General features: G+C 41.2%; 1 protein-coding gene across 3 annotated transcripts in view; it reads right to left on the reverse strand.

Moving 5' to 3' along the window:
- The window catches only part of LOC131087102 (BEN domain-containing protein 5-like), an 877,799-nt gene extending 868,908 nt beyond the window's left edge, over positions 1 to 8,891 (reverse strand). For 2 of the 3 annotated variants that reach the window (XM_058030504.1, XM_058030503.1), the window contains exon 1: positions 8,405 to 8,445. In XM_058030504.1, the coding sequence (XP_057886487.1) occupies positions 8,405 to 8,435 (31 nt within the window). In that variant the 5' untranslated portion in view covers positions 8,436 to 8,445. Of the gene's footprint in view, positions 1 to 8,404; positions 8,446 to 8,839 lie in introns of those variants that run through there. The other variant, XM_058030505.1, reaches the window with a different exon arrangement.
- Positions 8,892 to 24,750: the final 15,859 nt, after the last annotated feature.

A 24,750-nucleotide genomic window follows, 5' to 3' on the forward strand; every position in this document is an offset into this window, starting at 1 on the left:
CCACTCACATTCCCTTTATTTAAAAACATAATCTAGCATTTCATTCCAAACAATTTGATCATTGCAGTTTTATTTTATTCACAAAGCACTGTATAGCAGAAAAAAAAATTAAATATTCTTTCAGAATTCCCATTTTCTAACATAAAAAATGTCAGCAAAAACAAACGATCTATTAACTGTCTTGCATCAGCAACATAACAGGAATAAAACTACAGAGAACACTACTAACTAATACAGCATATTCAGCAGTTTTTTTAACTAAGCAAATACTAAGTTGATACAATATTTATGGGAATATGAAATGCATACAAAATATTTCAAATATTCAGAACACAAGCCAAAAATTCCACCTTCAAGAAGGCTTACACAGAGAAAGCTCTGAGATCAAATTACTGTTTATTTGTACTGCTCAGAAATAAAATAACCAGCAGATATAGTGGTATTGTGCCTAGTTACAAAACATCTGCTGTTCTGGAGCACCACAGGCTTTGGGTGTAGGTAAGCAGTACAGAGCCAAGTTTATCTCACAATCCTATTTCACATGGACAGCTCCCATGAAATAATGGTGCTGCTTTTGGATTTGTATAGGTTATTTGAGGAATTTTTCATTAATCAAACACACCATAGCACCTCATCTGCATTTTATACGCATGAAAACCTGATAGTGACTTGCCAGGCTTCCAGCACTGAAGTTGTCTGTAATGGCAAAGTGCCTCTGCTGCTTATTGCAAATGAAAACACATCAGCAGAGCTGCAATGAATCCAAACAGGCTCCCTTTGCGATGGATTCCTGCTGCTCTGCTCTGGTGATTCACGGCAACTGATGTTCCACTTGCTTTAGCGGAGATTGAAATTCAACACATTTTTCAAGGTGCTTATGAAACAAAATGTAAAAGAAAATTTTGCTAGTTTTCACTCATGATTGTGAGATCCACTGCTAAGTAAACAGCTCTGTGAATTAGTATTTAAACGGAATCATTAGAGAGCTTATTAACCTAATAGTAATAATTTAAGACAACTACTTTTTCCTCCATTCCCTTTTCTACGCTCGATTTTTGACATAATGCAACTATGAAATCAGCTAGTTTACCATTCTGAGAGAACAGGGATACATATGGATATTAGAAAATATATGTATCAAAACATAGAAGCTTTAGTCTCTAACATTTATACATTACTTATCCTAAAACAGAACCAGTCACGAAAAGCATTTACTATGCACAAATACATCAAATTCATTGCCAAACATTTGCAGGATGAGAGCCCTAGATTTAATACTGAAGTTCACATTCTGAGTTTGAGAGTCCACGACAAAATGAAATGGAAGTCATTATTATTTTGGTAGAGCAGTTTTCCAAACCATTTCAACATACAAATAGTAAAATTACTTCAAGAAACTTATGTAAAAATCCAAAGTTAACAAATACAGAACTTCTTAAATGGCAGCCTTGGCTTCTGTGGCAAAGTCAAGAAAATTGGTTGTGGGGACAATGTGACAAGGAAGCTGGGATACAGGATACATTGATGTGTACCCATAACCAACTTCAATTAATTGTAAATTGGTTTCCCTCTATTATAGATTAATGGTAGACACAGCTTGAGCCCAGAAGAACTCATTATTTCAGGTACAGTGCAATCTAAACGTGACAATTCTGCATCGAGGCTCTGCCAACAACCTTTGGGCATCACTTGAGAAATCTAAGCTGGTTTCTACAGATTTCCATCTGTAGTTCTGGAAAAGGGCAGCACGATCAATCCTCCAGAAACAAGAGTGATGGAGCCTGATGCACACACCCAGGTGGCTGTGCTGGAGCTGCTGTGCATCAGCAGCACTGCTGTGAGCAAAGCAGCACGGCTGCATCTCAGCAACATCAGCAGGAAACAGCTGCACAAACCCTCCGTGTCCTCCAGCACCTCCTTTATCCAGGGGCTGCTGCTTTCTGTCACCAAGTTATCAGACATCTTCATTTAAAAACTTAAAAACAGGGAATGACGACTATTCAGCCATTTCCTTCTGTCCATGGAGGAAAGAGGAAGAGGAAGGAAGATTTCCCAGCGCAGACAAGTTGTTCATCCCTCCTGTGGCAGCTGACAGCTACTGTGTGAGGTGCCCCACCTGGAGGGTGGGCTGGTGCTGCAGATCTGTGTCCCAGTCCTGGCAGTGGCCCCATGTGGGATCAAGCTGGTTCCATTGTAACACAGGGACATGACTCCAAACCCCTATTTTATTCAGCATTGAATCTATATAGCTCCACTTCCAAAAACAGAAAAGCTATGTAGGCCACATAAATGCATTCTGAGGTTGATCTGGTCTTTTGCATGAGACTTGAGCCTACTAAAAGCAATGACAGCCACGCTAAAGAAACTTGCAGAAACTTCTGTTTTACAAATTTCAGTATAAAACTTATTAAAATTCTCAATGTGTCTCATTTTACTTTTTACAAATTCAAAAGCCTCCTCTCACAAGTGCTAGTAATTAATAGGGTGCTTTGAACTTCACTGAAAGAAAAAACGTTGGGAGGCTTGAGGTAAGTAACTTTTCAAAGCTTTGATTATTCGTCAAAGAAAAAATGTATGAAATATGGCTAGGAAATGGTAAACCATTCAAAAATGGCAACTGGAACACCCAACACATTCCTGTTTCTTTCTTTTTCTGAAATTATATCTGCTGGCTGTATAAAGCCTTCATTAGTATTTCTCAGGTCTCCTTATATGGCAAATTATGTAACAAAAATATGATCAAAGCTTTAAGTACCAAATATACATTAGCAGCTCTTCTTCAATGAATTTTTCTAGTGGGGATTTTTTTTCCACTGGATAACTGAAAAATGTTGGAAATTACCTGAATAGCAGCCTACTGGCAACAGAGTCTAATGATCACTAGAATATCAGTAGAATACCTTTCTGCAGCAACTAGAGTTAATTTCTGTGCAGAACTTCAATGAATATTTCACCTTACACAGTTAAAACTGAAATAGTTAATAATCTTACAAAGGGCCTCAGATTTACTAAGAAACCTTTCTCTAATGTCCCCTGGATTTCCAACTGCTCTGGCTGAAACGTACCAATGCAATCAGTAAGTTCTGGCAAATGTCTTTATTGAACAAAAGCCATTTTAGATTTGTTTACAAATCTATCCTGCAGCATTTTATAAACAACTGCAAACAGCTCCTTCTGCTGTGTGAACATCTGCAAGGCTGGGCCCAGTCCCCACAGTTTTTCGGTGACGTTTGAAGCCTCCTCGTGTTGATAGGAGGACACAGTGGGCAGATCCCTTCCAGCACGAAGGCTGCAGTGTCTCTACCCAAACACTGGAATTCTGCAACGCTCACAGGCTAGTTGTGTACATTACAAAATAAGCTCTGTTGTTTGTGTACACTTTAAAATTCAGAAATTATTTAGGAAAAGGTAATTCAAGTGAAGAAATTAAGTTTACCTGGAGAATCAGAAGTACTGCTGATGTACAGTGTTATTTTAATGACCAAGATTAAGTACTATTGTTAAAGTAATTAGCTGATCTCTCCTATTTTATATTTCCCCATGATAAAGCTAGTGAATTAGTTATCAAAAAAGCCTACATTTAAAGACAAATCAATTATTTTCTTATTTAGTTTGGCTTTTTTATTTAATAATTAAGGCCATTGAAAAAAAAGCAGTTATGTGTCTGATACTAGAATGTTGTCATACCACATGTGATTAAATACTTTTAAAAGAATAACTATTCTTTTTTGAAAGAATAATGAAAAGCTATGTGCAAAACAATCCAGCTCAGCACAATCATATTGAAATCAATTATAAAACATTGCAGCATTTACACAGCTGTTCTATTGGCCCCGTCACATGCAGATCTCTAAAATAATGAGCTGAACACCAATTGTTTTAGGAACACTAATTACTGCACAAACTTTGGGTGGGGCTTGAGCATTCAGCAGAGGTTTGCAGATTTCCTCCTTGAAGCCAGGTCACAGCACTGCTGTGAACACCTTGAAAATTCCAACCATTCTTAACATGAAATGTGACTCAACACCACTCTGCAAGGTACCGACTGTGACATGTAAACAAACATTAAAAACTCCACATTCAGCTGGGAAGCCTGTTTATTCTGATAACCAGGATTTTTGGGCTAAAGGCATTTATTTATATCCTGTCCAGTACTGTGAGTACATGCCTTTCCTTGCTTTCTCTATGATTTCAGTGATGATGACACAATGAAACACCAGAAATACTAATATCCACAAAATGACTAGCAATTGTGGAATAACACATATTAGAACTGTCAATCCAGGCTAATATGCAGTTGCCTCAGATAGAAAACTATTACAGAACTCAGAGATAACCTGCACCCTCTGATCACTCAGGCCTCCAGATGCAAGTCCTCTGAAGGTAATACAGATGCCTTGAACAGAAACCTGGTGGGGAAAATGAGATAACTAGTGAAATTCTAAATTGGAAAACACTTTCATCTGGTTCATGGGTCAAAAACTTTAGCAAATACAGGCACTCTGTACTCACTTTGACCTACTCTAAACCCTCCTTAGAGAAGCTAAAATGTCACCTTTGCTACAGAACTGGAAAAATAACATTCATCTAGTTTTGATGAAACTTAACTAAACTGGTTCTTTTCCTGTATCCTGTATCTTCCAGAGGTTTATGACAGCAAGGTCAGCTGAGCAGAACAACTGGAAATCAAACCAAGAAGCTCCTGAGAGTAACTAACTGCACTCAGTTCTTTTCATCCTCCTGCAAACTTCATTTGTGAAGATTTACGTTGCTTTTAAGTTGGATTCCCAGTCTGAGACATGAAGGTTTCAGCCTGGAAAACCAAACAGGAGGCACACAAATTCAGAGTTTGCTGCAAAAAGCTGATTTATACACTTTCAAGAAAGCAGGTAGGACTAAGGAGCCAACTGCAATGGTAAAATGATTAATTCAGAGTAAAGTGAGCTGATTTGCAGAACTCTAACCAAACATCAGAATATAGAAACTATTTTAATGTATTAGAGCAGATGTCTGCCTAGTCCAGTGAGGACAGCAGCAGAATATGAACTCTGTACTAGACAGGTGTGAGATAATCTACCTTCCATATTAAGTCTCAGTTTTACTTGAAATTGCACTGAAACCATGATGGAGAGAACAATGCTGGGCATAAGAGTCGACTAAAAGCTGATGGAAATCCCTCTCCTGAAATGCTTACTCCAATTCTGTGTGTCCTAATCCCCCTTCCCAAATAAAAAAAAAAAAACTAAAAAGGTTAAAAATTTGCAGAAACAAAAACAAAAATCTTCTGCAAGGAAAAGGAATGGAATATGCAAATGTTTGTATATAGGGAAAGAGTACAAATAATTACCAGTATAAAACAGATTAAGATATTTACTTTCCTATGACAGGAAGAGATACTAATAAAACTGAAACAAAAAATTCTTGCTTTATAAAAATATGTATTTTCCATAAAGTATAATTAATTTACAAAATGTCTTGACACAGTGTATTTTCAAATCTAGGAGTTTAGAGGGGTCATAGGCATCCTAGATGTGCCTAATTCTCTGTCAGATAACCTTTAGGAAGAAACCTAATTTTTATAATCCCTTATCTCTAAGTGCACACTGCATTTTTTCTGACACCAACTCTTGTCAAACCTGGGTTCTGAACTAAATCAGTAAAGAATGGTCATCACAGCAATCTGTGCTGCTATAAACCATGAATAAGTTACCATCCATTTCTCTGTAACACAGTTTCCTTATGCAAAAATTGCAGATATCAGTATTTCAAGATGAGAAGATGAGATGATGAGAGTTATTACTTGTGTTTTCTGATCCTTGACGAAAAACATAATGTTGCTGTTAAAAAAATTAAAAAAAAACTAAAACAAAACAAAACAAAAACCATCCAGCAAGTATCACACACTGATACTGGCTAAATTGATTTATTTGAACAATGTTCAGTCCTTCTGTAATGGCTTTATTTTCCTTGCATTTGTGCAAAATGCAGGTTCCAGAGCTACATTCCTGTCTCCCCTACAGACTGCTCAAGATCTCACACGTGATGAAGATACACTAAGCAGTGAGGATGCAGCAGGAACATTCCCCAATTATGTGCTCAACAACAGTGTCAGTGTCACCCAGCAGTAAAGGGGAGGAAAAAAAGAGATTCTTTGAGGGATTTGCCATGGAAAGAACCTGCCTGTCAACTTAGTGTCAGCTGACAGTCAGAAAAAATCCAAAACATCCCACCTTTTTTTCTCACAGTCTACTTTCCATGACCTTTCTTAAAAGTGGGCCAAGATCACAAGCTCGCTTCCTTTTCTCTGAGGGTTTTGGGTCTTTTCCCTATCTTTGTGGTTATATGCATTTTTAATTCCTTATCTGGCTTCTCCAAAACAGAAGGACCTGCAAATTAAACTTTCAAAGTGGCCAGACAAGCACTGTATAACTCAAGCAGACAAGGACCAGGACATGAATTCAGCACAAGCTGGAACACAACATTTGTGAGAAAATCATCGGTTAGTCAGCTGCAGTGGTCAGAAGTGGGAAAAGTTCTGGGCCAGGCTGAAATTAAAAAACAAATACTATGATGCTGCAGGTTTAAGCAATACAGCAGAGAACACAATGTAAATTAACCTGGAAGTAGTATGAAATTTACATTCCATGTTGAAGTTACTGACAAGGGCACAGGAGGTAGGCAAGAGAGCTGACAAAGTCCAAAGGCCACCAGAGATCTGTTCCCCAATTCACAGCTCAGGCAGAGCTGATCACCTGTGTTAGCAGTGCTGCAGAGTGCAGAGGATGAAAATAATCATCTGCTCCATGGAAAAGTTCAACACACAAAAAACTTCACAGTGTTTTTCCATGGGTTCATAAACAGCACGGCTGAACTCATATGGACAATCCATTTAGATGCAGACTCTGTAGTTTCATTTCCCAGAACACAACAGCATTTGACATACTTATCCCTTTTTTTCACCTAAAATGGACTAAAAATCCAAGATCAGTTCTATGGGTAATGCATATTTATTTGGAGCCACTTCTGAGGCTAAAAAGCGGAGGTGCAGCAGCTAACACAGCAGGCTGGGAAAATGAACTCCTGGTTCAGGAACCCAGATAATTTATGTATGGTACTGTGGGAGATTAAATATTCAGGAATACTGTCATCTTTGTTCCATCTTCCAAATGTTAGTATCTCTGATTTTCATAATATATTTTGAGGGCTTTTGTTTTCATGTGGACTGGAAAAGACCTTAACTGTGTTTTGTTACAACAGGAAAGACCCTTCCTTGTACCTAGAGGGTCCTTATCATTTATGAGGAGACACAAAGCTTCAGCTTCACAGACAAACTTATCTCACATAGACAGTTAAAGCCACTTTAATACATCCTGAATAGGAAGAATAACATTTGGCACCTTCCTTAAAGAAATCTTCAGTGTAAGGGAGGGGAGCTGTCAGGTGTGCTGCTCGCTGTCCCTCTGCAGCCTCCGGGTACTTTAAACCTCCCAGACAGGTCAAGCAGCACCTGCAGGTCAACCCGCAAGCTACCAGCCTTGTGCTGCAGTTTCAGTCCCAGACCTGAGTCTTCATGTATTATTTTCTCATGCTAATTCACGCAGGCGGCCGTTCCTTGTGTAAGGGGAGCTCCTCTGCACCGCCGGTCTGCTCTGCTCTTCGCCACCGCCACCTTTGCCCCTGCGCGGGAGGACGGGGCAGGGTGCGGGAGGATGAGGATGGAGCAGGGTGCGGGAGGATGGGGATGGGGCAGGGTGCGGGAGGATGGAGCAGGGTGCGGGAGGATGGGGATGGGGCAGGGTGCGCGAGGATGGAGCAGGGTGCGGGAGGATGGGGATGGGGCAGGGTGCGGGAGGATGGAGCAGGGTGCGGGAGGATGGGGATGGGGCAGGGTGCGGGAGGATGGGGATGGAGCAGGGTGCGGGAGGATGGGGATGGGGCAGGGTGCGGGAGGATGGAGCAGGGTGCGGGAGGATGGGGATGGGGCAGGGTGCAGGCTGCCCCACCACCAGCCTCCTCCTCGGCCCCGCAGCGCCGGCCGGGTGAGCCGGCCTGTGGCCCTCACACCTTCCACGCCACAGCGGGTCAGTCCCGCTCAGGCAGGCCTGGAGCGAGGCGGGCTCTTCCCTCTCTACCTGCCTGAAGGAGCTTCCCCACGACCACCTTGTCCCTGGGAAGACTCTCCTCATCCCCCAAGGGAAGGGGCTTTGCCCTTCGTCACAGCTCCTGCCGCGGTCCCTTCACCACCTTAATGCCCTCGGCCAGAGGTGCTCCCCCCCGTCTCCCCCAGGAGAAGGGCTCGGTCTCCGCACTCCGCTGCGAGCCGGGCCCCCTGTACCGCCAGAAGCCCCTGGAGAAGGGGGGCTCCCCCTCTCCCCCCGCCCAGGCGCCTGCGGCTGGCACTGACCCGTCTCTGCCGTCCTGCTCCTCTCCGCCATATTTGTTGTCATCCCGCCACCCCCCCCCAACGCCGCCCGGCCGTCGCCATGGCAACGCGCGTCAGCGCCATGGGGGAGCCCCGCGCCCCCCCCCCCCCCCCCCCCCGTCATGGCGGCAGGGCTGACGGCCCTCCCCGGGGACAGCCTGCCCGGGGACAGCTTTCCCTGCGAGCGGCTGCCCCGGCTCATCCTGCCCGGAGAGAGCCTTTCCCGGGAGCGCCTGCCCAGGAACAGCCCGCGCGGGAAGCAGCGTCCGCTTCCATCCTCGCCCAGCCCGGCGGCCGCCGCGGTGGTGGCGGGCGGGGCATGAGGGGAGCAGCGCCGGCCGCCCGCCCCTCACGCAGCACGGTTCCCTCCCGCACGGCCGCGCCCGCCCCGCCCCGCCTCCCGCGGCCGCTGTTTACCGGCGCTGCTCGGACGGGGAAAGCAGGGCTCGTTTTCTGCTCCCTGGTGGCTGCCCGCCACTTCGACAATTGTCGTCACTGAACCCCGGAGGACGGCTACACTGCCGGTAGTGGAGCTCCTCCCGGGGCTCCTGCCTGCCCGTGGGAGTCGGTGTGGGCCTGAGGTGCGCGTAGGGCGCTGAGGAGGAGAGGCTTGTTGTCACAGAGTACCAGTTAGGTTGGAAAAGACCTCTGAGATCATCAAGTCCAATCTAAGATCCAACACCACTATGTCACCTAGACCATGGCACCAAGTGCCATGTCCAGTCCTTCCTTAACACCTTCAGGGACGGCGACTCCATCACCTCCCTGTGCGGTCTATTCCCACATCTAATCACCCTTTCTATGAAGAAATCTTCCTATTGTCCGATGTCCTGGTGTTACATGTGCCCCTCCACACAGCTCAGGGCAGCGGGGGGCAGAGGGGCCGGCGGCCTGTGTGCGTTCGGGGTCTCTGTCACCCCAGGGGAGGCGAGCACTTCCCTCAGGCTCCGATTCCAGCCCCATCCCGGCAGAGATGGCCAATGCATGTGTGTGTGACTGCCCCACCCTGCCCCACGACTCAGCAGGTGAGTCTGGTCATGTGGCAGTTATGTCAACTTTTATTTTATTTTATTTTTTAATTTCTTAAGGCAGCCCAGTGGGGAGCTTCATTATGTGCGTGAGTGTTGCCCGTCTGTCTCGTTGCCCCAGCCCCAGCAGGTGAGGCTGACCATATGGCAAATGCAGCGCTGGGGACGGGAGGGCTCCTGCGTGCGCGTGTTCGCGGGCCCGCTGGGTGACACTCACCATGTGGCGAACACGGCCATGAAGGCTCTGGTGTACAGGGGCTAATTATGTGTGCGAGTCCCCGGGGACCCGGCAGCCTGGGTGTGATCATGCGTGTCTCACTAATGCTGAGGCGCAAGCTGCATTGTGCATCCTCCACGCAGACAGCTCCAGCCTCTGGGAAGCGAGGCTGACCGCGGGAGGAGCGCAGGGTTACAAGCACAAGCATCAAGACTCGTGTTTTATGTGCATACACAGGCACATGTGGGGCTGGATGCACCCCGAACCAGGCGGCTCTTAAAACTCTGAAACAGGGAGTACACGAGCCGTGCTGAGCAATGGAAACAGGCAGGACTGTGGTTATGGTTATGCACGCACTCAGGTGTTTGCTTCCTTAGACCTTAGTAAATTAAAGTAATCACTTCCTAGTGACTAGTCAGGGAAACAATCCAAGATTAAAAATTAAGGCATGTAAAGTTGTATCTTTGTCCATCTAAGTTCTGTTATTTAAACGTTACTTTACCTCTTTGTCTTCCTACCTAGTATATGCCTTTTCTGCTCCAGTTCAGCTCCTCTTAACAACACTCAGGTGGATAATACCTACAGGTTCTACATACTTAGATTTTTCTGTGGGTCGCTTGCTAGCTCTCTCCCTGAAAAAGAGAAAGCTTGCTCCTTTTTGCAGCCTTGTTCATTCTTCTTTTAGTTCATAGTTCTCTGGTTATTTTTGCAGCATTTATTTTTGTGGTTTCATTTCCTTTACTGTTTCCTTTATTTTTCAGTGGCACTTAGGCCTCTTTCCTTTATCTATTCCTCTTCTCTCTCAGTATCTTACTTTAGTATTATATAAGCTAATTGAACATTTCTTCAGCCACATTCCTGTTCCATGATGAAATACCTGTCTCAAGTGGTGTACCAAGGGGGCTTTGTGATGGGCTTGGAAGATACACCCTGGCAGAGAAGAATGTTGAAGGTCATCTAGATCCAAGCTCTGCAAAAATATTTTCTAGACATTCCCCTCTGCAGTCTTTCTAAACTATAGGTGGTCACTTGCATACTAAAAAGGTGGATTTGTCTCGCTGCTGACAGTGAGCTACACTAAGTGCACACACCCCCACAGACATATTCTTTTCCTTACAGCCTTGCTCCAGGCCAAATCACCCAGGCCTTCTGCTCTTCCTTATCTATTGCTGGGTAAATGATCCTGGGACTTCCCTCTTCAGAATATGCCACATGTACTCTGATCTTTCTCTTCTTTCTTTTATGTTCCCTGATAGCCATGTCCCGCCCCAACTCTCCTTCAAATAATTTCTCATAGTCCTGATCTCTTCATTCCTTTATTTGAGATTTTTTTTTTCCTATTTCTAGGTCTTAAACAGTTCTGTCCAAGTTTGCAGCTCTAGTCTGGTTTCTTACCATGTCCCCACATCCCCTTATTCCCTTTGTTCTACTTGCTATTCCAGCTTTAGTGTCCCCTCATCCATATTTCATTTCTATCTATTATTACCCATATAGCATTTTTCATCTGTAAATTTCTAAGAATTAAGTGCCTGTGGAGAGACTTTCCATATCTGTTCTTCGGGTGACCTCTTTATTCACATTTCTCTGTGACTGGCTTCTATGGTGACCACAAATACTAATCCAAAGGCCTTTTGCATCTAATTGCCAGCCGATTAACTCAACTGAAATACCTGCAAGAAGTTCTATTGAAACCAGAGACATTTGGGGGAAAGCACTTTTGCCATTCAAATTATCTCTTCTGAGTTAACACACTTGAAAAACCTAGAAATGCCACACTCATTTTTTTTAGTCTGAGTTTAATGCTATGTTATAGTCACCTCACCAAGCTGAAGTGGTGTTAAATATAGATGATATGCAGTCTTTCCAAAAACAGTAAGATAATTTGACAAGAGAGGACTGGAAAGTTCATATAGAAAGTTCTTTTGGAAATAGAAAGATAACTGGATGGTGTAATTCGAATCAGGGCTGAAGAATGAGGGAAATGGTCTTCAGGAGGAGCAGTTGCTTATTTTTATTTGTGCATTTTTAAAGCACCTGAGAACATTTTGGGGTTTTCATTAGTACAAAGAGGCCTTTGGCCCTAACAGTCTGCATTTGGACATTACAAAACAACAAATAATAACAGAACACTGTTGCAAGACACTGGTGCCCTGGTTGTCCTCACATTTGCTGCTTCAGCCCAATTCCTTGTTCCAGCACGTCCCTCCTCCCCCTTCTGCATCTTGGCAAGCAGAAGCTGCCTCACTTCTGTGGCTCTTTGCAGCTTATTCCCACCCCACCATCTTTTAATAGCCTATGGAGAAACCAACGGCTTCCCCCCACACATTTCATTCAGTAATAACTCTCTACTTGTTACATTTTCAAACCAGCACCTTCATGCTTTCCCTCGCTGCTGCTTCGCACTCCCACTCACTTAATTTTCCTCCTTCAAATCCCTCCCTAAAAATCTCCTCTGCTGTGATGTCTACCGAAGGAATGGTAATGAATTGTCAGCTGTGTGCCAAGCTGAGTGTCTGTGGTGGGGACTGGTCTGATGTGCTGGGCAGCCGCTGCTTGTGTGGGAGTGGCAGTGCCTGGAACAGCCCCTCTTTCCACTCTGCTCACTGTGGGTCCTGGGATGGGCCCTTAAAACTCGTTATGTAAGCAAACAAAAATAAATTGAGGCAATGGAAATGGAAATGCTGGCCAAAATCAGGAAGATTAGACAATATTTCAGTTATGATTCATCAGCTTAGGTAAATTTACATAAAAATTAGTGTGACTGACAACTCCCTTCATTGCAAATATTGAGAAATACATTATTTTTCTAAATACAGATTTGTGCCATTTTTCTACTTATTTTTAATCTATAAGGACTTGAGGAGTATGCTTTACTTTTTTTATCTGTGCTTGTATTTGAAACATTAGATATTCCATTGTTTGTTTATCTTTCGTTTGCAGCCTGCGAGGCTGTGGTGATTAAAGAATAATAACATAAGAGCAAGACTTGAAAGGAAAAAGATTCCTGATCACATTTTTTTTAACATGAGGACAATTCAAATATGTTGAAGATCGAATGATTTGTGTTATACATTCAATATTTCTGATTCAGCTAGAGGTGGCTGCTGTCAATACATGTCTGTCGAAACCCCAAAGAAAATCAGTAAAAATCCAATTTTACAATCCTGATATTGTCAGTGTTTAAGAAATTGGCAAAAAAATGCCCTTTCTTATACATTACAAAAAAGCCAGTAAGGTGCATTATTGATTTTTCACAAATCGTTTGTAAGTGACTGTTAAGGCTGGATGAGAAGGAGAAGATGGAGCATTAGCACGAGTTTTGCATCTGTTTCACACAACACATGCATGGTGCATGTTGTGGCTCTTCAAGGTGGGGATTTAAGAATCCAGGTGTAATTGTGTAGAAATCACATAGTTACTCTTTTTTTGTATCCCTTTCCCCATGTAGAATAAAGTAGTGCAGGCATTCAAGTGTATTTCAACTGTGACTACTGTCAGAGAAAAGGCCATAGAAATGGTTCTGATGCAAACAGGGCATCCATGGTGGCTGAGCAGGCACAACCCAATTTTAAAAACCAGGAAAAGGAGAAAGAAAAGCAAAATTCTGGTCAGAGTTTTTTGCCAGATTATTATGGTCTGGTGGATTCAGAGATAAAATTAAATCTGATAAAGAAAGAAAAAGCCAAAATGAAAACCAAAGCCCAGACAGGTAGCAAAATTGAAGTGAATTTTAAACTATGCACATAGTGGAGGAATCCTATAATCTTATTATTGTAACCTTGATCCATTCGTTCTCCCAGCATTTATTGCTCTCATTAGTTATGTAATATCTAAAAGCACACTGTAAATTTTTTTGTGTCAGGACAGTATCTTTAATGTATTCTGAACATGCCTAGTATAATTAGAGAGCTTTATACAAAAATAATATTACCTGCTGGGGTTTTTTTCTGTATTATTTCTAAGCATAGGAAAAATTAAAATGCAGCAAGTCTGGAAAGGTCAAACTGAATCTCCCCTCATTCTGTGCATGATTTCAGAAATAATCAAAAAGTTATGCTGAGATAACTGATATGAAACCAGTGACACTATCATCACAAAACTTGGATCAATTTGTGCCCATGCAGGCGAAGCATCATCTCATTTCACACCTGAAAATATTTTTTTTAATTCTATGTTTTATAGATATTTTGAACTGTTTGTTCCTAACGGTTTGTTCCCACAGATGTGCATCAATATTGTGTAATTACACAGAGACACTGTCGGCCCAAAGGAGCCCAGGCTGCAAACTGTGCTGTAGGGAAGGTGAACAACCTGTGCCTCCAGGATATGGAATGCTGCCTTGCTCTTCCACTCTTCCACAAGCACTTCTGGGGATCACCAAGGTGCAGAGCTCTCTCAGGTGCACATCCTTGCTCTTTCAGTCCCTCTAAGCCAGGCAGGGCTGACAAGGGCTTGGCTGCCAGTGTGCACTTCTGCCCTGCATTTGACCAGGAAGGGGAAGGAAGGTCAGTGCCAGCCACCTGGGTGCAGAATGGAAAAAGAGATGTTACCCAAGGCCACGAGTGTCACAGACACATTTTATGAAAAATCCTTTCCTTGGCATTTTTTCTCCTGAGAAGATGAGAGGCCTCAGGAACAAAATGTAAACAATGGTTATCTGCTGCTGTGGAATGCAACAGGGGCATCTGAGATTGGTCTTATGTGGCTGTTTCTAATTAATGGCCAATCAATTGGACTCTGTGTCTGAGACACAAGCTTTTGTTATCATTCTTTCTTTCTCTATTCTTAGCCAGCCTTCTGATGAAATCCTTTCTTCTATTCTTATATATAGTTTTAATAATATATATATCACAAAATAATAAATCAAGCCTTCTGAAACATGGAGTCAGATCCTCTCTCTTCCCTCATCCTAAGACCCCTGCGAACACCATCACACATGAGTAAACCCTTGCTATTACAAAAAGGAGACTTTGAAATTCTTTTCAGGAAATAACCTTCATTTTTAAGTTGCCATCAGAAAGGTGTACACAGGTACGTGATAAAAGGGCACTTTATCTGGGAAAGGTGAAGGGCTAAGTTAGCTCTCCTGGGATTTGAGCATGTGGATCAAGATGGTTTAGGATTTCAAACCCAAAGAATAATGCTAAGCTAGAATTCTGTGCCACTCAGAGGAGCAGCCCAAAGAACTCTTCTACAGTGGAACCCTGGAATTCCCTGGAAGCCCTCAGTGGGGAAAGCACTTTCCAGGGGGTTCTAATTGTGGAGCTGCTAAACACAGTCAGTAACTTGACGGGTGTTCCCAAAGGGTCTGCAGGATCCTGGTCCAGTCCCAGTGGCAAAGATTACTACACCTATACTTAGAAACAAAAATACATGCTTGTGTGATGTTTTAATATACTTACTGGGAATATTTAATATCCAAGTATTAGTTTTTCATTAATATTTCAATGTTATTATGGACATTGTCCAGACTCAGTCCTGTGTCTATATTTACAGACACATTTTATGCATTGCATTTTAATCATCTATAAACTTTACAGTTCTCTGCTGTCTTTTAATCCTTTTCAGTATCTACTGTGATAAAATTCTTTTAATGTAGCCAATAAACATCTGGAAAAATGAGAGAGGTACAATGAGAACTTGATTTTGGATTAACAATTGTTTGCTGTCTTGAAACTGATTATTTGGCCCTCAACTGAAATTTAATTCTTAGAGAAAAGAAGAATTCATAATGAATTTAAGAACCATGTTAAATTCCATACTTATAAAATAAATTCATGGTTTCTCAAGGTTCCAGTGGCACAGAAAAAGGAGCAGCAAATCTCTGAGAGACAATCACTACATGTAGCAGCTGGGAGAGAGGAGGTAAACTGAAATGGCAGGAATTTACTTGAGACTGCAATAAGCTTATGTTCACTAACACATGGCAACTAATATACGATAAAATCCCAGTGCAGAAAGGCCATTTTTAGTTTTCACATTTGTTAGCAGATCATGGTAAACAGTTGGCTCACCCTAGTATGCACTTGTCTTCTCTAGCATTTTTTTCTCACACTAAGTGGCAAGGAACTCTCTTTTGCTCCTATCATATACAAGTCTTACAAGTACTCAGATAGGAGTGGAGGAGACCTGTGCCAATGTCAGCCACACAGATGAACAATGATGGGTTTATTGCTTTTAGGAATCCAAGGAATGAACTCAGGGGCTGCAGGCTGTTTGCCTTTGGTTGCTAAGTTCTTGTGAGGGCTCAAGACTCAGCCCTTGAGGTCCTGGTTCACCTTTCGCCTTCACTGGAGCATTGCTGCACTCCCAGTTACTCCACAAGCCCTTCAGTGCCACCAAAACAAGTCCTTGCAGTGCAAAATATTATCAACATTTGCCTTTAGCAATAGTACAGTAAGGAAAAGTCAAGCCCATAGCAGCACTCCACCAGCTCAGGAAAGGGATAAGAACACGTTAGACCCATTCTCTGTGGTATCCAGGGTACAGAGTAAAGCAAAATACGGGACCGACCGAGGCCAACAACATTCCCTCAAGAATACAAAAACAAGAGTTGTTCAGTGAATCTAGTCCTAAATACTACCTGCTATGGCAAAATAATGAGAACTCAAGAGAAAAACATCATTATGCCCCTAAGGAAAAAGTAATTTCTGATGATGGTCCACAAGATGGTCAGGGACTAGTGCTCCCCACACAAACTCCAGGCTGACTGTGGTGAGATAGGCAGACCTGGCTTTAGTGGTGCTAGAGAATCAGTACACCAAGGCCACATCCTGAGTAACATTTTAAAATCACTATTTTATGTGTTTGGAGAAACACATGAAACACACAGCATCTTTTCTTTAATCTCTTTATGTCATCCAAGTAACACAAAATTCTAGATATTCCTGAACACCATGATTACCAAAATTGTTTCCCTTATTATAATAGCAGTGCTGAGAAGTGAATATCCAGTGAGACGTAATCACACCCAATTATCTGTCCCCAGCCTTGAACCTAGAGTCTGTAGAAAAACTCACATGAACTTTTCAAGGTTTGTATCCATAATATTTTCTGCATTCAGTGACCCTTCCAGCCTGCAAACTTTCTGCTCCTCACTGCAACCTGACCCTACAGATGATAAAAAATTCTTCAAATTAAGATCTTAAGGAAATGAATGAGTATATATGTATCTGATCAGAATCTACAGAAATAATTTAATGTAATTACTAGCTAATCCATCTTGAAATCAAGGACAATTTAAAAATTAAGGCATTAGGATGAAATTAGAATCACTTGAAGTTGGATGAAGGAAGTACACTGTAAAAAATGTGGTTACATTACCATGTTTATCTTCTAAATGAAGATATTTGGTGAAGCACAGATGGGCTACAGTATTTTGTAATCCTCTGACCCATAAGGATTGGCACTGAGACAGTGTTCCCACTAATACATCTCTCACTCCATACTTTTCCACGTGGCATTGAAATACTACATTTGGGAGCTCATTGACTCACTTAGGAGGGCGGCTGCTGTACCAGAGAAAGGAAGCTGATTTCCTTTTCATATTTTGAGCACACATAAAAGTGGTAGCAACTTAGGAATCAGCTCTTAGAAAAAGGACCTAGAATAGAAAAGCTCTTAAAATCTAACCTGCCAGAAAATAATGTTCCATTATAGAGGAGAAAGGAAGCTCAATACTGAGGGTCTGATTAAGGAGGGGGCACAGCACTGTCCAGGACAGCTGATCTTGACCATTCCTGAAACTGTGCCACAATTGTAATGAGGGGCAGAGCTGCTCACAAGCCAGGCTCAGTATCTGCACCTGGACAATTTCTGTAGAGGAGGGCTTCCAAGTACATTCCAGCTTTGCTTAAAATTCTGTGCTGGAGTCTGCAGGATTGGACACTACAGCAGTGACCCCATCAGCCACCTGAAGTTACACCCTCCTGATGGGGTCATGTGTGACTCAGCAATCACTTAAGGATTCTACTATAGCACAAGAAACTTATTTGGATTCCAAAGTACCAGCCTTGCCCATCAGGACCTTCCTCCCAAAAGCAAGAGCTTTAAAGGGGAGCAGCTGCAGCCAGCCTGTGAACCTGAAAGTGACAGAAATGTGAGTAAAATGTCCCAGTGTGGCATGGCACTCTGACAGAGATCCACACAAGAGGCACGACTAAAGGAAGCATAAAAATAGATGCTATTTAATTAGAACCTTCACAGAAAAGCATCTGGTATAATTGGTTAAGGGGAAGTCTTCACTCAGGCAACATTTATTGGGATATAAACAATGTCCAGTTGCAAACACTAATTAAACAGCAGGGCTAAGGTAACTGAGTTTTGCCTGCCTGACTAAGATGTAATGTTTATAATCCGTGCTGTTATGGGACAACTGTGAGAACAAATAATAGCATATCCAAAAAGTCAATTATGCCCTTCTTTTTGTAATGACATGCTCCAGAGGTCAGAGAATACTTGGTCTCTAAGTAACATAGCCAGTTTTTGATAGATATTGACACTTAATTGCTGTTCAGTGTTTGTGAGGGAAGTGGCAGTGGCAAAACCAGCCTGGTGGATATCCTACCCTGTCTGGTGATGTCTTATGTGACCAGCACCACCAAGCTCTAGGCACCCTCATGCCCTTTGGTTTCAGCAAACAAATTCTCTTGATTTTGAGCCATGTGGCTCATAACAGTTCCTCTAGGAACTCATATAATTGACCATGTATTATTTCAAGATGTCCTTTCAAAGAAAGTTCACTCTTAAGTTTTGGTAATAGATATATATAAAGTTTGAATTAATGCAAATTCCGTGGCAGGTAATATCTGTGTATTTACAAATTCATATTGCAAACCCATATTGCAGAACTTCTTCAGACCTTCTGCAATGGGTGCAGCCTGGCTTTCCCTCACCCCTCCCTGGCTGCCTCCAGGTTATTCACAGGCCAGCCTGGACCTTCTACAGCATCTCCAGCTCCCTTTCTCCTTGGTAGCAAAATACCTGCCATACCAATCCCTTCAAAGACAGTCTCTATAACAAAGAGAATTCTGATTTATTAATGTTCTTCTTGCTTATCTTCCTTGTACTGTTGGAATGACCTAATGCTGCAAATGGCAAGAAAATGAGAGGTTTGGAGGGCAATCATCCAGAACCATAGCACATCTCAAGCTGGAAGGTACCATAAGGATCATCAAGGCCAACTCTCTGCTCCTTGCATGACTCCTGATCCATGTGACTCAGAATGTCATCTTCTGTGAAGAGGGAGGTATGTTTGCCCTTGAGTGGCATTCTAGGCACTAACACAGTCTGTGGGATTAAGAAGCACCATTTGTCACACATGATGAACAACTGAAGTAGAGAATCTGCCATGAAGAGCCTTGTCCAAAGCAGTGACACCCACAGGAGCTTTATGTCTTTTATGCAAACACCATTAAGGCTTTCTTTTTAATAGTTATCATGACACAGTATGGGCTACGGTGCATTTGCTGCACTTTCCAACTGTGGCCCCCAAACAACGTGAATTCTGTGAGAAGGCTGCAGGTGAGCAGTGACAGATAAATGCAGTGATATCTTAAGTTAGTTTATAGACTTTTAATGTTCACATAATTTTCTCACAAACTAAACACCTGCAGCAAGTGGAAAATCTAACATTAAAAACTTGTAATTTTTTTAAGTTCATAGCCTCTAGCAAGATATTAAAATGAGCAGTAGGTATAAAACCATACTCAAAACCTTAAATGTTTTCAGAATAATTTTTACTTTTAATAATTTAATTTATTGCATTTTAGGTTTGAAAGTTGCAAGGACAATTTCAAACGAAAACTTCAAAAACAAGATATAACCAAAGACTTTTTAAGGATGAAAGAACACATGTAAGGAGGATCAAGACCCAACAGTGAGATCAGCTATTAGCTAATTAAATATGTGACTAAAATTCATCATTTTAAATAGCAGCCGTATTGATGGTGAGCAATCTGGTAAGCAAACAAATGATAGTGGATTTTTTTTTCATCTCTTCAGAGAGAAACATTTATCTTAATAAGATTCACTGTGCCATAATACACGTGGAATAAGTCAATGTCTACTAATTAAAGGACATTGTCAACCTGATTTTCTAAACAGCTAATTAAAATATGTAGCATCTAACAACAGCTTTTCTTGCAAAACATGCTGTTAAAAATACACATCCCTGGAAAAGTTACTTGTTTTTCTATTCCCTTGTGTTTGCTTTTTTAAATGGTTTCTCAAGAAAGGAGGATCTGCTGAGCTGAGGTTCTATTTCTGTACCAAGTTCCATTGATACACACCCCTGTACTAAGGCAGAAGCCCAATGATTTGTAGCTCTAAAAGGCTAGACAAGACAACAATGACCCCAGTCCTAAAGGTCTGCTGTTGTTGCTTTTTCAGAGATGACATGGCATTCCCCTCTCTGGTTTTTGTGAGGGTTTTAGATAGTCTAGACGTTACTTGAAACTGTAAAATTTTCAGGAATAAATGTGATTTTCATATTGATGAGGAAATTTAACCTCCCATTTTATGTATCACATTAGTTTCTCAGAATTAGCAGGCTTCTCTCTTTCTTATTCTGATTCTGTAAGTAGCTTTTTCAAGAGAAAGAAGTTGTTGTAGATCTGTCAGCAAGGCTCTGGGAGTAGGAGGATGTTTGGATTTCCGGCATATTGCAACGCAGTTCTTGGCCACCAGCAAAGCTATGTGTGTGAATCTCATTTTATATCCGTTGTTTGCAATACCACATATTTTAAGAGGCATTTGAAATAGTCTCTGTACTCCTAATCACAAATCATTCCCTAAAACATGCTGAGAAGGCAAAATACAGACCTTTACAGGACTCATGTCAAGACAGACAGCGGATGAAATGATGCTGTCATGGAATTAAAATAAAATCAGTTATATCTTGAACAATACAGTCTGTGTTCAAAGTTCTTAGCTCAAATCAGCTTATTGCTTGTTATGTTTTTCTCTCCCAATTCAGATTGTCATTTTCTCTGACATACCTTTTACATTAAAACATTAGCCAGCTAATCTCATTAGCCAGTTTTTAAATCTATATTAAAATATATTTTTGCCATGCAGAAACCTAAGACAGTAGACTACAAACTCTGTGACTAATTATTTTCAAACCTGGAAGTATGCAGAGCTCATCTTCAATTCTTATTTGCATTATTTTTTCTCTAAAGATCACCCGAGTCACCACTCCCACCATTTCCCCTTCTTTTCTAGCCTCGACCAGTACAAAGAAAACATCATTTTCCCAGCCAAGGCATATGCAGCATCCTTCAGAATGCGTCACAGCAGATCCCTCAGCAGCCAGAGGAATCACTGTGCTAATGTGAAGTCCTTCCTGCCCAGCAGCACAGAACAAGCTTGGGATCACCACACGTTTTTTATTCTCCAGCAAAGAGGTGATTTTAGCATTGTTTTACCTAATAAACATTTTCCTTTCATGCAGCTGTGCCCTTGTGTGGACAAGCACTCAGCTCCTCCTCTCAAATTATGACAACTCAGTGACTGACCAGAGGCTTTGGCAATCTTCTATGGGACAATGACTTGAAACCAAATCTCTCTCTTGCAAATAATTCCAGAATAAAATGTAACTGAGGGCTGTGTAAACAATGATTTAGGAGGGCAAAATACATTTTACTTTTCTATAGCTCTCTGCATTCTACAGTGTTTACAGGAGTTAAAATCTAGTTTAGTCATTAATCAGGTACGAATCAAAGAAACTCAGGAGATGCTGTTGTTGAGAAAGTAGAATTATTTTCACACAAAGAATCATTTTCCTCATTATAACTTCTTAATATCTTCAATAAACAAACCCATTATTTTGAATTGTATCAAGAAATTTTCATCTGTAATACAGGTCAAACAAAAAACATTAAAATGCTGAAGGCAGTTTGGTTTTTTAAATACACATCTAGTGTGTTCATTGCCATAATGCAATACTGTAAATGCCAAAAAAGTGAATCACTGACATATAATTTTAAAATGCCAGTGATTTCCCAGCTGTCACTGATCTTGGAAAATTTCCCCAGTAGCATGTGGAGATCAATAATTGTTTACAGACTTTTTAGTCCCACTTTATAAGGACTTATCACTGTGGACTATGTCAAACCTTTTAACTGTGAAGTTTAAGCCTGGTTTCACGTAAATCTATGCAAAAACCCATCATACTAAAGAAATGCAAGAACAATGATCCAGGGAACTACTTTATGTCCTCTGGGACAATAATGCTGCAAGTCTGCAGGCGCCATTCCTGACGAAAGAAAGGTGATTAGAAGTGGTATCCAGCATGGCTTTTCCAAGGTTTGCCCAACCTGACCAAGCCTAATGACCTTCTGTGATGCCCTGGAAGATGTGCAGACAGCTGTAGATGTTTCCTACCTTGCCTTCAGCAAGGCTTTCAGCATGGTCCCCACAGCAGCCTCTATCACATCCTCAACAAACTGATTTCAGTGTTGACCCTGATCTGAGCAGTTTGCACTAGAAAACCTCCTAAAGTCTGTTCCAACTGAATGATTCTATGGTTCTGAGAAAGAGGATTCTCAAAGTTCACCTTTGCCATCCATCCTATCCTTAGGTTTTCCCTATACATGTGTAGTTCTGGGCTGATGTCAAAAGTAAGTAAATTAACATGTCCTCCTCATCCTTGTAGCTCAGAAGCAGGTTTAAGATCAATACCCTGTGCAACGTTAATGGCAACGTTAATGTATCCCATTAGCAGAAAATACCCTTCTCACTCACTATTTTTCTCTCCTTGCACACATATTCATGTGAAAGCGGGTAAAGAACCTTTCTCTTCTGAATCCAGATGATTTTCTATTCAATGTTTTTCAGAAAAGGTACTGAAAAATAATTTTGTCTTTGATTATGTCTCTTTACAGCTTATTCATCAATGTTTTTCGTTATGGTAGATCAATTCTCTTCTGTGCTCATCCATTTCTCTTTTGTTTCATCTAATTTTTCATCAGCTGAGTCTTTTTCTTATTTAACTGAAATGAGAGCTCAGGTTTCACACGCATCACTGTGTCCATAGCTCTAAACATTAATTGGAAAAGAAACTGTGATACAAATTGGTAAAAGGGCATGCTATATCCCAACAATGTAAAGAAATGGGAGTTCTGCGCTGCTCTTGTGAAACCAAAAATTTAATTCTATCACTCCATGCACTGAAGTCAAACAGTCTGAATCTGGTGTCCCCTACAACCTTTCAGAGGTTTCATCTCTTCACAGCTCCATTCGTACTGCAAACTCCCTGCTTAGCAAACCAGGCATTGCAGGCACTCCTCAAAATGAACAATAACACCGCAGTGTAGTCATTTGTCACAGAACTGCACACTCTAAATGTGACACTATTTAGCAAATAGTAGAAGTGTATACTGGAAATGAACCATATATTTTCTTCCTAATTCCTTTATTAAGAGTGGTTAAACACATTAAGTTGTGCAGTTTCCTATCCAAGGTCTTATTTTCAGCATTATAAAACACTGCCAGAAAGTATTTAAACCTTCTTTGTGTATATCATCATAAAGAAAAAAATCTGAATGGTAAGGAAAACTTCCAAACTTACAGATTTAAAGTGGCAACTGGAATTCTCCAAATTTGTGCAATTAAAACCACATAAAATGGAATTTCTAAGATATAATATATATACAAAATGATTAAGCATGAAAATAGCCAGAAGGCTTTTTCGGGCAACTATAGCATACATTGGTGGCTTTGCCACAAACTGAAGCCAAATTAACTTCTTTTAAACCCATGAGAAATCCAGCACTTTTCCTGAGGTGCAGTACCTTGTATATCAATAGTGGAAGCAGTTTAAACACTTTCAAACAGAAAAAAATATCTTAAAAGTCCAGAAAGATATAAACAACATACTCTTCTTCTTTATCCTTGTTCCTTTTTTCACTCCTGGCTATGCAAACTAGAAAAAAGTAGGTTGTGATAGCAGTGGAAGACTCACCAAAATACATTTCCAAACTAAGAAAAAATATTTAAATTGGTATAAAAAAAAATCAATAGTTATACTGACAGTTGAAGGCAGAGTGAATAGGAAGTCATGTGGCTCTGAGGCCTGATCTTTTAAGCTGCCCCTAATTAAATGCAGCTTTGCTCTTACTGGATGTTAAGAGCTTTCCAGGTTACTGCCCGTATTAAAGGAAAATTAGATACTTATCTGTATGAATGTTGCAAAGTTGATTGAAAAAAGATAATGTGTGAAGACTGTGTCAAAAAATAATATTGCTGATTCATTCTAATGTGCTTAGACATTCCTGAACTCTGATGGTTCATCTGTACCTCATAGTATGGGTCATAATCCTTAGCAGATAAATGCTTAATCCGAGATAAATCGTAATAAATCCAAATGAGATTAGACCTTTACCAAAATACCCAATGAGTGGTGTAAAAACATCTTTGAGTGACTGTGATACATCAGTGGGAGTCACCAACTGAATTCTTTACAGAATAGCAGAGAAGGTGCAATAATACTTAAAAGCAAAGCAGAACTGTTCTGATCAGCACCACTCGGGGGCTGGTGTTGAGTGCTCTTCACCAGCCTCCCTTCTTAACAATATTCCTCTGATCTGCAAGGCTTCATGGTTTACATCAGTGTTCTGTCAAAGTCACCTACTTTCTGAAACAAATGTTTTATTTATCTCCTCCTTCCCACTCCTACTATTGTGAATCCGAATAAAACCTGCAGGAGCCTTAAGGCTAAAACATTCAGAGGCATCCACTGGCATTTTCATCCCCTCTGTATTCATAGCTTATGATATCAGGTTAACTCGTTAAGTATTTACAGTAAAGGACATCTTTGCATACCATTTTAGAAAATCAAAAAGCCACAGTTACTGAAATCCATGGTTCTATGACTGAGTTAATGTGTTATGGTTAGAGATGGACAAAAATATAAGAAAAGCTGTTTGCTGCTAAGATCTGAGATTGCTATGAAAATCTGAACTCTTTATCTGGAAGAAATTCTGCCTGCCTTTACTTGTGACACAAATATAACCTCTTAACCTGCTAAAAGTAAACAAAAGGCTGTTGTCTTGAATAAAAAGTATTTCAGCTACATTTTTAAG

Source organism: Melospiza georgiana, chromosome 9, assembly GCF_028018845.1.
Source record: "Melospiza georgiana isolate bMelGeo1 chromosome 9, bMelGeo1.pri, whole genome shotgun sequence".
Lineage (NCBI taxonomy): Eukaryota > Metazoa > Chordata > Aves > Passeriformes > Passerellidae > Melospiza > Melospiza georgiana.